Source organism: Garra rufa, chromosome 11 (genome assembly GCF_049309525.1).
Source record: "Garra rufa chromosome 11, GarRuf1.0, whole genome shotgun sequence".
Taxonomy (NCBI): domain Eukaryota; kingdom Metazoa; phylum Chordata; class Actinopteri; order Cypriniformes; family Cyprinidae; genus Garra; species Garra rufa.
Genome location: NC_133371.1, coordinates 39880979 through 39894482, shown reverse-complemented (window position 1 = coordinate 39894482; position 13504 = coordinate 39880979). Strand labels below are relative to the sequence as shown.

At 36.2% G+C, this 13504-nt stretch overlaps 1 protein-coding gene across 11 annotated transcripts in view; it reads right to left on the bottom strand.

The window, feature by feature from the left end:
• frmd4a (FERM domain containing 4A) overlaps window positions 1-13504 on the bottom strand; it is a 290469-nt gene that overhangs the window by 3910 nt on the left and 273055 nt on the right. For 8 of the 11 annotated variants that reach the window (XM_073850064.1, XM_073850065.1, XM_073850063.1 and 5 more), the window contains exons 16-22: window positions 12408-12530; window positions 11723-11954; window positions 11395-11451; window positions 6767-7004; window positions 6520-6675; window positions 4492-5324; window positions 2641-2737 (exon numbers count right to left, since the gene is read on the bottom strand). In XM_073850064.1, the coding sequence (XP_073706165.1) occupies window positions 2641-2737; window positions 4492-5324; window positions 6520-6675; window positions 6767-7004; window positions 11395-11451; window positions 11723-11954; window positions 12408-12530 (1736 nt within the window). Of the gene's footprint in view, window positions 1-985; window positions 1054-2640; window positions 2738-4491; window positions 5325-6519; window positions 6676-6766; window positions 7005-11394; window positions 11452-11722; window positions 11955-12407; window positions 12531-13504 lie in introns of all 11 variants that reach the window. The other 3 variants (XM_073850067.1, XM_073850060.1, XM_073850059.1) reach the window with 1 other exon arrangement.

Sequence of the window (13504 nt, the reverse complement as noted above, 5' to 3'; positions counted from 1 at the left end):
GATCCAGCAAGTACAGCAAAAACAGTAAAAATTTTAAATATTTCTACTATTTAAAATAACTTTTCTATTTGAATATATGTTTTAAAATGTAATTTATTCCTGTGATTTCAAAGCTGAATTTTCTAGCATCATTACTCCAGTTGCATGATCCTTCAGAAATCATTTTAATATTCTGATTTGCTGCTTAAAAAAACATTTATAATTATTAGGTTGAAAACAGCTGAGTATGTTCAGAAGAACAGAATTTATTTAAAACTGAAATCTTTTGTAACTTCATAAATGTCATCACTTTTCAATTCATCAATTTAAAGCATCCTTGCTAAATAAAAGTATTAATTTCTATAATTTCTTTTCCCAAAAAAGTATAATGTCTCTAAGCTGACTTTGACTCTTACTATTCATCAAAGAATCCTAAATAAATGTACTCAACTGTTTTAAATATTGATAAAAATAATAATAAACAAAACAACAAATCAGCATATTAGAATGATGCTGAAAATTCAGCTTTGATCAAAGGAATAAATTACAAAATATATATAGATAGAAAGCAGATATTTTAAATAGAAAAAATATTTCACAATACTACTGCTTTTGCTGTATTTTGGATTAAATAAATGAAGGCTTAGGGATCAGAAGATAATTTTTTTAACAAAACATGAAAAATCTTACTGTTCACAAACTTTTGACTGGTAGTGTATATATATAAAATGTTATGTATTTTTCAAAACATGTTGCACCACATAATATAAACTTTCTCATTTTGCGACACAAAAGTTTGGTCATACTGCCCATAACAAAGTTTTGCTTCAGCACTCCATAGTAATTTGAAAGAAATAACACTTAAATACAATTTGTATTTTGCAATACAAATTTAGTTACAAGTTAAACTCCAACACAAGAAAATGACAATCAGAGAAGTGAAGGAGTGAAAGAGTGAGATACAGTAACATGCAGAGAGATAGAGATTGAGAGAGAGAGAGTGTACCTCTCTACTGGTCAGTGCTTTGGTGAGAGGGAGAACGGTCTTCAGTAGGAGAACTTTCAGTCGCATCACTGCCCCGAGAAAACACACACATACACATTCAGGCGGAGGTGGGTTAGTGAGACACACACACACAGAGAGAGAGAGAGAGAGAGAGAGAGAGAGAGAGAGGTTAGCGTTTGTGGGTAGCCGTGATCAGTTAATGTAGAGTGAGTTGTGTAATTTTGACATTGGGGTAGTTATGTTACACACTATTAAAGTGAACAACACAGACAAAGCACTGCTACATGTTAGGTGGGTGTCTAAACCAAGAGAATGTGCTCCACAACCCAGACTTTGACCAACATCCTCAAATATGTCTGCATTTAAACTGTTATTTGAAGTAAATACCCACAGACAAACAAAGCTGTGCAATCTACAGGAAAACCAATTGTGCAATTTTGGAAGAAACCAAGAACAGCACAATCAAAATATGAAGTATATATAAACATTCATGGTCAAAGTTTAGTGCGAGGAAAACCATATAAGTCTAGCCTAAAAGCATACTCACATCTAGAGAGATGCAAATCACTGACAAACTGATTTAAAGTTATTTGTCCTACAGATTAGGCTGAAAAAAGTCTCACTTGCTTATTTAGTATTATTACATGATTCTGATTGGTCAGTCCATCTAAGAAACTACAGAGATGCAGTACATTACTAGATGCTATGTTGTGTTACTTAGATTAACTAACTACTAATTAGACATACATTTAGAACATCTACATTTTCATATACACTACTAGTTAAAAGTTTTTGAACAGTAAGATTTTTAATGTTTTATGTCTTTTCTGCTCACCAAGCCTGCATTTATTTGATCCAAAGTACAGCAAAAACAGTAATATTTTGATATATTTTTACTATTTAAAATAACTGCTTTCTATTTGAATATATTTTAAAATGTAATTTATTCCTGTGATCAAAGTTAAATTTTCTGCAGCATTACTCCAGGCTTTAGTGTCACATGATCCTTCAGAAATCATTTTAATATGCTGATTTGCTGTTCAAGAAACATTTTTAATTTGCTTTTATTATTATAAAACAATATTTAAAACAGTTGAGTACATTTTTTCAGGGTTGTCTGATGAATAGAAAGAGCAGAAGATCAGCATTTATCTGAAATAAAAGCTTTTGTAACAAACACTATACCATTAAAAAAACTGTAGTCAGTATAATTGTAGGATTTAATACTTTTATTTTTCAAGGATGCTTTAAATTAATCAAAAGGGATGATAAAGACATTTATAATGTTACAAAAGATTTCTATTTCAGATAAACTTTCTATTCATCAAAGAAACCTGGAAAAATTCTACTGATAATAAATGTTTTTGAGCAGAAAAACAGAATATTAGAATGATTTCTGAAGGATCGTGTGACTGGAGTAATGATTCTAAAAAATCTATTTTGGAATCACAGGCATAAATTAGATTTTAAAATATATTCAAATAGAAATCATTTTAGATAATTAAAATATTTCAAAATTTTACACTTAGATGAAATAAATGCAGGCTTGTTGAGCAGAAGAGACTTCTTTAAAAAAATCTTACTGTCCGAAAACTTTTGACTGGTAGTGTATGTGTATATATATTCGTGTAATTCTAATTGATTCAGTGTCTTACCCGCTCTGCCAGTTGAGTATGTGTTGTGGGCTACAAGGGGGCGTAGCTGCAGGGTCACTGCAGGGAGTTCCACTCCTCTGACTGTGTGGAGATGCAGCTGAAACACACACAGACTCCACTGTGAGACACTAATGCATACAGCTGGACTACGGACACATATGCTTATACACGTGGTGAACGTGTCGGAGATAAAGCTGACTGCTTGCTGCCAACACCCTCTTGAGCTTCTGGAAAAGGTTTGGAGTGTTTCTGCCACCCAGAGAGAGGTGATAATCCCCACGACACACACCCACACACTGACCAGACCACCCTGACAGCCTTCATACACACACACACCTCACAGCAATGTAGTGAAATTGACATAAAATAGGTCTCATTCCACTCCTCTTCCTTTCTCACTCTGTAACACACACTAAATCACTGCAGTAGCATGGATATGTATACAATGATGTGAAATGTACAGACCTTACCTAAAGAACTTAAAAGGACACACTAAATGTGAATGAAATGTGAATGGAAATGAAGTTGTGAACACTGTTTATACCATTTTGTACTATTGTGTACCTGGGTGTTGAGTATTAATTGAAGAAATAGTTTATCCCCTGGTTTCACAGACATGGCTTAAGCCTAGACCTAGACTTAAGTGTAAGCCTGAGCTGTTTCAACTGAAAGAAGCCTTTGTTTTGTCTCAAGATTTTTCTAAAAATTACTTTTGTCTTAATTGAACTATGGCATAACCCTGCCTTAGGCTAAGCCCTGTCTATTAAACCAGGCCTATATGTAAGAAAACACCATAAAACATGGGTTGTGAAAATAAGAGTTTGTACAACATGTTGAACGGACATTTTTTTTCTCTTAGCCTTAATTTTAATTTTTCAGGGCTTGAGACTTTAAAAAAATTACTGGGAGCCACTCGTTATTTAAATAAAAAACGTTTGCAGCCAAGTTTTTCTAGCTGTCAAATTATAAAACCATTCATACAATTGTAAATTAATAGCCATTAAAGTAGTATAAAAGTTTGGGATCGGTATGGTTTAAAAAAAAATGTAAATACGTTTTTTATGCTAATCAAGACTCCATTTATTTGATAAAAATACAGAAAAAACTGTAATATTGCGAAATAATATTGCAATTTAAAATAATGGTTTTCTATTTTGAATATATTTTAAAATATAATTTATTCCTGTGATGCAAAGCTGATTTTTCAGCATTATTACTCCAGTTTTCAGTGTCACATGATCCTTTAGAAATCATTTTAATATGTAGATTTATTATCAACGATGAAAACTGTTGTGCTGATTAATATATAACAATATACACTACCGTTCAAAATTTGGGGGTCCATAATTTTTTTTCTTTCTTTTTTTTTTTAATTAACATTTTTACTCAGTAAGGATGTTAAATTTGATTAAAAAAGTGAAAGTAAAGACTTAACATTGTAACATTGTTATTCTTTTTTTTAATGTTGTTTATTTTTATTTTTTATTCATCAAACAATCTTGAAAAAGGTATTACAAGTTGCAAAAAAATGAAGCAGCACAACCATTTCCAATTGATTATCAGCATATTATATTGATTTCTGAAGGATCATGTGACACTGACGACTGAAATAATGATAAAAAATTCAGCTTTGCATCACAAGAATTAATTCAACTTTAAAGCATAATAAAATTTAAACAATATAACAATATTACAGTTTTTTTCAGCATTTTTGATCAAATAAACGCAGCCTTGGTGAGCATGAGACTTCTTTAAAAAAAACAATAAAAATCTTACTGATCTTAAACCTCTGACTAAGGTCTAGCATGTATCCATATATCATTTTGCATCATTTATATTTGACCTTCTCACCTGGTGACCCCTTCACTAGTGTCCCTATTCGTCCTCCACGGCCGTCTGAAGCATTGGAGCTGGTGTGCGTAACACGGCTGTGCTCCTTTAGCGATCCAGATGAGCGTTGGTACCAGCACCGCAGCTCCTCTGACACCGCTGCCCGTCCCCCTCCTCCTCCTCCTTCCCTGCCTAGAGACGGAGTCCTCACAATCTGTGAGCGGGAGGGCGTCAACCTCCCGCTGCCACCACCCGCTTCCCCGTCCTCCCCAGAGCCCCACCCCTCTTTATAAAGCCCTCCGGCTGTGTATGAGTTGGAGGTCTTGAACTGCGCCTTGACGCTGTAATGCCCCTCCTGGTCGTTCTCCAAGCTGCGGACAACCACGGCGTTGGGGCTGCTGCCCTCCGTGTACAGCGGGTACTCTTTGATGCGGTACTGTGAGGAGGGTTGGCTCTGGCTGTGGAGGTACACGCCCTGGTGGCTGCCGCACACCCCTCCATGGGTGCTCCCGTTGCGGGCCGCCAGGTTGGGCATGCTGCCAGAACTAGACGCACCCAGGTGTCCGGCAGACTTGTGACGTTGTCGCTGCCTCTGACGAGCTTTGGAGGGTGAGTCCTCAGCCAGCGTACAGTAGTTAGGGTTGGAGGTGGATGAGGGGTAGTAATGTTCTGAACTGGAGTGGCTGGTGCAAGATGAGCAGTCGTCGGGGACAACAGAGCCATTGCTTCCTGTCCTCTGTGGTCCTGATAGAAACAGGTCAGGGCTAAGTCCGGTCTCTGTGTCCGCCTCTAAGGATAGCAGCTTCCCCTGAGACTCCAAACTGGAACTTCGGCCACGGAATGGCTGAGTTAGACTGAGAAAGAATAGAAAATGAAATTTTAGTAAATCATTCTACATTTTTTAGTATTTACAGTTAAAGTCAAAAGTTTACATATACCTTGCAGAATCTGCAAAATGTTAATTATTTTACCAAAATAGGCGGAATCATACAGCTGTGTTTTTTTTGTTTAGTGATAGTTGTTCATGAGTCCCTTGTTTGTCCTGAACAGTTTAACTGCCCGCTGTTCTTCAGAAAAATCCTTCAGGTGCCACAAATTCTGTTTTTTTCAGCATTTTGTGTATTTGAACCCTTTCCAACAACGACTGTATGATTTTGAGATCTATCTTTTCATATGCAACTATTACAGAAGGTTCAAACACTCACTGATGCTTCAGAAGGAAACACGATGCATTAAGAGCCTGGGGTAAAAAACGTCTTTATTTGAAGATCAGGGTAAATTTAACCTATTTTGTCTCCCGGGAAACATCTAAGTATTTTCTGTGGCTTCTGAAGGGCAGTACTAAATGAAAAAAAAAAAAAAAAAATGATATTCACGTAAAATAAGAAAAATGTACATATCTTCATTCTGTTCAAAAGTTTACACCCCTGGCTCTTAATGCATCGTGTTTCCTTCTGAAGCATCAGTGAGCGTTTGAACCTTCTGTAATAGTTGCATATGAGTCCCTCAGTTGCCCTCAGTGTGAAAAGATGGATCTCAAAATCATACAGTCATTATTGGAAAGAGTTCAAATACACAAAAAGAACAAAAGAATTTGTAGGAACTGAAGGTTTCTCTTCTGGACTAAATGTGAACATTTTTAATGTGAAATATCTTATTCATAACATGCATTTTGTATGATCCCTCTTATTTTGGTAAAATAATTTACATTTTGCAGATCCTCCAAGGTGTATGTAAACTTTAGACTTCGACTGTATATTATATTTTCTGAAATATTTATAATAAATCAATACTTTTATTCAGCAATGATGTATGTATTATAATAACTGATAATAAATAAGCAGCAAATCAGCATATTAGAATGATTTCTGAAGGATCACATGACACTAAAAACTGGAGTAATGCTGTTGAAAATTCAGCTTTCGGCTATAAAAAAAAATATTTAGCATAACAATACAATTATGTAAATAGTATGTTAAGTAAAACCACAGGTGATGTTCTTATGTTGACAGCAGATGATATTTTAGTGGGTGTGTGTGTTTCAAGCACCTGGCCGAGTGGACGTAGCTCCGTGTTCTCAGGTCAGGGGTGGAGGGCATGCTGGACTGGCTGTTCCAGTGAGGGATGGAGCGCACAGGGCTGTTTTGAAGAGAGTTGCTCCCTCCAGCCTCACAACTGCCCGTGCTAGGAAACCGCCTGTGACTACTGCAGAAAGAGAAAATAATAAACATCATTTATTAATTTATATGTGCACCACATTATTCATACCAACACAAATTTTCAGACTGGTCCGTACCTGGAGTGTGAGGAACGTTTCTTCACCCGTTCGTAGGGTTCGTCTAATGAGCTTTCGCTCCACATGCGCGGTTTGATCGGGGACTTGTCGTAGTCACTGCGCTGGTAGTGCAGGTGTCTCAGTCCATCCAAGGACTGTGGAGGAGGCGGCCGGCTGTGGGACGGGGGTCGGGGAGGGAGACCTTTGTGTGGGGAAGCAGCCGGAGAGAATGTGGGGGTTCCTGTTACCTGGGAGTCATCTGGAGAAAATGGGATAAATATACCATTTAATTTTAAGATGGTGTATGAGTATGTTTCTTTTACTTCTGGAGACAAATAGCTACAAGAAGCAATTAAAAATTAAGACATATAAAAAGTATTTTTTGGAAAAATGTTCACAATGCATTAAGAGTAGGGGGTGAAAAATTGAATATAAAAGAATATATGATGATAAATGATAATGGAGAGGTAGACCCGTCTATATTGTGGGATTCATTGAAGGCTGTGATGCGTGGGAATTTGATTGCACTATCAGCACAAAATAAAAAAAAGAGAATTAAGCAGTATAATACCCTGACATCAGATTTATCAAATGTGGAGCAACAACACAAAATCAACAGGGACCCAGATCTACTAACGCGTATGCAGCAAATAAGGAAACAGATTAACGACCTGTTAGAACAAGATGTTGAGAAGAAGGCCCGATTCTATAAACAGACATACTACGAATCCGGCCCTAAAGCAGCCAAATTACTTGCCCGACGCCTACGTAAACAGCAAGTTGAGAGAACTATTCATAGGATACGAGACCCACAAACAAATAATTTGATTCATCATCCACAGAAAATAGAGGCTATTTTTCTAAATTACTATAAACAACTGTATTCGGACACCTCTGATTCTAAAATGGAAGCGACAAGAAATTTTCTTAATGAACTGGATTTACCAAGTATAGGCAAAATACAAAACGATTTCATTACAGCAGATTTCACACTAGAAGAAATAAATAATGTGATTGGGAGCTTAAAAACATCTAAAACACCAGGCAGTGACGGCTTTCCTGCTGAATGGTATAAAACCTTTAAAGAACAACTAGCCCCACTCCTGTTAAAAACATTTAATTGGATTAAAAGAGAGTGTAAACTTCCACCTTCATGGAATGAGGCAACCATCTCAGTACTTCCAAAGGAGGGTAAGGATAGGGATTTTAGTTGCAATTATAGGCCTATTTCAATTCTTAATGTAGACTATAAGATGTATACAGCAATTATAGCAAAAAGATTAGAGACTATCCTTCCTGAATTAATAGACGAGGACCAGACTGGATTTATAAAAAGCCGTCAAACACATGATAATATTAGGAGGACGCTACATTTGATAGATAAAATAGAAAGGGAAAATAAGACGGCAGTATTACTAAGCCTTGATGCCGAAAAGGCCTTTGATCGGGTCAATTGGGAATTTCTTTACCAAACTTTGGATAGATTCGGCTTCAACAAACATTTTGTAAATATGATAAGATCTCTTTACCAACAACCAACAGCCAAAATAAAAATCAATGGGTCATTATCTCCATCGTTTAACTTACAAAGAGGAACTAGACAGGGTTGTTGCCTCAGTCCCACTTTATTTGCCGTTTATATCGAACCCCTGGCCCAGGCAATCCGACAACATGAACAAATACAAGGCGTTACTATAGGACATAAAGATCATTTAATTAGTTTATTTGCGGATGATGTCTTGATCTATTTAACAGATCCTGAGGCTTCCCTTCCCATACTGATGGAAATCCTTGATGAATTTAACTTCTTTGCTGGTTACAAACTAAATATTGCGAAGACACAACCTTTGTCATTTAATTACAAACCTTCCGAGGAAATCAGACATAGATATAATTTAAGATGGGACTTGGAAGAAATAAAATATTTAGGGGTAATTATTACTAAAAACCTGAGTAGCTTGTATGGTGCAAACTATAGTGTGATTAACCAGAGTATTATAAGCGATGTGGAACGGTGGTCTACCTATCCATTAGATTTTGCCAGTAAGATCAATGTCATCAAAACAAACATATTACCTAGATTGCTATACCTATTTCAAGCTTTACCAGTAGAGATACCTGCACATCAGTTTACAATCTGGGATAAACTTATTTCCAGGTTTATTTGGGACGGAAAGAAGCCCAGAATAAGATACACAACACTCCAGTTAGCCAAACATAAAGGAGGATTGGCCCTGCCGAATCTTAAAGATTACTTTTATGCAGCTCAGTTCCGTCCTCTTTTTCTTTGGTGTAACAACAATTATTTTGCTAGATGGAAGGAAATTGAGACATATATGGTGGGTTATCAGATTCAATCAGTTCTTGGAGAAAAAGAAATCCCCTCAGTAGTCAAAAGTCAATTGGATTCAATAACCTCTGGAGCAGTGGAGTTTTGGTTTGAATTTGCCAGACAATTTAAATTAAGCAAAGACCAAAAAGTACTTAGATGGATAGCCTTTGATACTCAATTTAAACCAGGTGAAAGTGATGCCACATTTAAGCAATGGGCAACAAAGGGCATTAGAGCAATATGTACAGTAGTGGAAAACGAGGATTTACTGACTTTCCGAACACTGAAAGAAAAATTTTCTCTTACTAATCGGGACTTATTTAGGTATATACAATTCAGAGATTACTTTAACAGAGAAATAAAAATGGAAACTCCACACGAAATTAATCCTGTTGTGAAGATTATGATGAATGCATACAAGTCGAATAGTAAATGTGTAAAAATAATCTCCATGTTTTACATAAGTATTATGAAAAGTAAGGCCAACTCAACATTATACCTTAAATCAAGGTGGGAAAAAGAATTAAATGTAGAAATCCTACCAGATGTATGGTTTGATATGTGTGAAATTCAACATTCCTCCACAAGCTCGCAACAATTGAGAGTATTTAATTGGAAGAATTTAGTACGATTCTTTATTACACCTAAAATCAGCAGTAAAGCTTCTTCTACACCCCAACAATGTTGGAGACAATGTGGCTGCTTAGAAGCACACCATACACATATTTTTTGGAGATGTGAAAAACTGAAACCATTTTGGAAAAATGTGCATTTAACCCTAACAAAGGTGCTAGGATATGAGATACCATTTTCATGCACTGTCTTGTACTTGGGTCATATCTCACTGGTTACACTACAGGAGGATCGATACCTGGTAAAAACACTCCTTACAGCAGCAAGGAAAACCATAACCAGAAGCTGGTATAAGCCTGATTCACCTAAACAGCAACAATGGCTTGATGTAATTCAGGAAATGAGGACGTTGGAACATATGACTGGTGTGATACGTTTGAAAGTGGACTTGTATGCCAAAAGATGGCAAAAATGGAATCTTTACTTTGACAAAGCATAAGGGCTCTGGCTCTCAGATTGTACTCGCCAAAGTTTTAGGCATATATGTCAACTGTGCCTTTTCTTTTATACCCAATTGTCTTCCTTTTTATATGCACCATGTTTTTTATTTGAATTTTTTTTTCTACAGTATTCTCACCACAGGCTCTGTATTTTTTATTTTTATTTTTTGGTTTGTTTTAGTTATCTGCTTGTTATTGAAATGGAATGTCATATCTGACTCAAATTAGCCTTTTCTGATATTTGGAAAATTGCATTTGATTGTAAGCAGTTGTGACATACTAAAAATGCAATAAAAATTAAAGTGAGAAAAAAAAGAGTAGGGGGTGAAAAGGATGTGTACATTTTTTTCTATTTTGCCTAAATATCTTTTTTTTTTCATTTAGTACTGGCCTTCAGAAGCTACAGAAGATACTTACATGTTCCCCAGAACACAAAATAAGTTCATTTTTAACCATGATCTTCAAATTCTAAATGTTTTCACCCCCCAGCTTTTAATGCATCGTTTTTCCTTCTGAAGCATCGGTGAGCATTTGCACCTTCTGTAATAGTTGTATACGAGTCCCATAGTTGTCCTCAGTGGGAAAAGATGGATCTCAAAATCATACAGTCATTGTTGGAAAGGGTTGAAACACACAAAAATGCTGAAAAAACCAAAGAATCTGTGGGACCTGAAGGACTTTTCTGAAGAACAGTAGGCAGTTTAACTGTTCAGGACAAACAATGGACTCATGAACAACTATCACTAAACCAAAAAAAGAAAAAAACACAGCTGTGGATGATTCAGGTAACCATACAGTATTAAGAATCAAGTATATGTAAACTTTTGAACAGGGTAATCTTTATAAGTTCAACTATTATTTTCTCTTGTGGACTATATGTAGATGTCTTATATGAAATATCTTATTCAGGTCAGTACTAAATAAAAATAACATGCATTTTGCAGATGTATGAACGTGTATGTAAGCTTTTGACTTTATTGAGACCAATGCCTGTTTTGTATCTATAAACTACATTATTTGGCAAAAGAGTAGTTTATTGAGTCTTTTATGATATTCAGCTTACCATTCCACCAAACAACTTCTCTTAACCATGGTAAAACCATGGTTAAGTTGGCTTCATTCTGATTTGCAACACCCACTCAATCCAATTAATTACAGATGGATATAAACAAACCCTGACCTAAATTTGTTCTTGTTAAATATTGTGCTTCCATTCTGAAATATAGAAAGTGTACGAAACTCACCATCATCCAGTACCAGGGCATCAGACAGTGAGCTGTCCTCAGAGCCGATATTCGCTTCTGCCGAAAAAAGACAAAGACACTTAAAAGGGAAAAACTCACACACACCAACACGTCAAACAAATCTTTACAACCTGAGAATGTACATGAGTGTGTTAAATGAATTTTCACAGCAGAGGTCACACACAGACACATACGTTCACACAGTTTTATAGGTCTACGGGGAGGCGCGATTACTCTTGCTCTCAGCATGGAAGACTTTACAGAGGAAACACTTAATGAACTCGCAGGAGCGCTGCGAAAGTGTCTACAAATACAACAAACTCCTCACCCTCTATGATTAGAGAGGCACGTTGTGTGGGTTTCTTCCCAGAGCGAACGCGGTACTCGTTGATGCCGTTCTCAATGTCTTGCAGCTTCTTCAGAGCGTTCAGATACGACGTCTTCCTCTGTTTCTTCAGCTTTTTGCTGCTGATGTGCGGATCGGATGCTAATCGCCGTGCTGCCTCCGTTATCTGAGACTGGATGGCGAATTCCCTTTCCAAACGCTCCAATTCCTCTTCCTAACAAACACACAAAATGAGTAAACTTTATATCATCTTGTGCCAAGTTGTCTAGTTCTCACACACACATTGAGACAGACAATATATTGTGGCCTCTTATCAATGCTTTCGATTAATCACCCCAAAATCAACAATCATCAGTCATGTAAAATCACACATACAAAGGCAAAGATGACATTGTGACCTCTCACATAAATCAGCTTTCTTCATTTTTTGGGTTTTGTAATCCAGCTCCTTTGGCTGACACTCAACGCATACACTGCACTTAAATCGCCACTTCCTCTGATCATGCCAGATTGGAGCTATTTATAGGCTCGTGCACACATACATGAACGTCTGATTGTAGCTTAACGGGCAGTTTGTGATGAAACAATTGTGCAGCGTTTGCTGTGGTCAGGGGTTCAGAAGTTTGTACGGTACCAACTATATATAAAACTATAAAGAGTCACTGACCTCTCCTTTGTGCAGGATCTTTTGCTCGTCCAGTTTGAAGGCAGTGCCAATTTTGCGTCTGACGGTGGGTGGCTCCTCCCCGGGGTCGAGAGGGTACTCTTTTGGAAGTTTTCCTGTCAGCTCCTGAAACACAACACACTTTGTTAAGACTCTTAATCCAGCGGTTGTTGTATTTGTATGAGTGTGTGAAATTAAGACACTGGTTCTGAGCAGCAAATTCAAGCTTGAGTATTTGCAACACAATTTTTAGGCATCCTAAGGTGTGCTTGCTTTTTAATAGCTTTTTTAAAATTATGTATCTCTTTTATTTAATATATATTCATATACTGAAGTTGGTTTATGTACTAATATGTATAAAGGTAATAAAAAGACCAGGCAAAACCAGGTATATTTGTAGCAATAGCCAAAAATACATAATATGAGTCCAAATGATCGATTTTTTGTAAATTCCCTACCATAAATATATCATAACTTAATAATCAGTAATATGCATTGCTAAGAACTTCATTTGGTGATTTTCTCAGTATTTAGATTTTTTGCACCCTCAGATTCTAGATTTTCAAATAGGTGTATATTGTCCTATCCTAACAAACAATACGTTAATGGAAAGCTTATTTTAGCTTTCAGATGGTGTATAAATCACAATTTCAAAAAAGGACCCTTATGACTGGTTTAGTGGTCCAGGGTCATATATAATGTGTTAAATAATGTTCTTACTCTTTTTATCCTATGACATAAGAGCCCAGAGAGAAGCTCATGTTGACCAAATGACCAAAAGAATCTATGTATGTACAAATTATTAACATGCCTGTCTTTGCTTTAATGCTTCTAGCTGCTCATTCAAAAAAAAAATGAGGAAGATCAAACATAAACTCTTACAACCATCTACAACACATTATAATAAAGAACCCATATCACAATTCCGCCAACACAAGTGATTTTCCTCTAAGAGATTCTGTTATATCATTACAGATTTTTAAGACTGACTGTATATTTGAACAAAATACATAAAAATGTATTTATGTCCGGTACATATTTATGTCCGGTACATATAGCAGAATTGACAATAAAGTTGACTTTGAAAATGTTTAAAATAG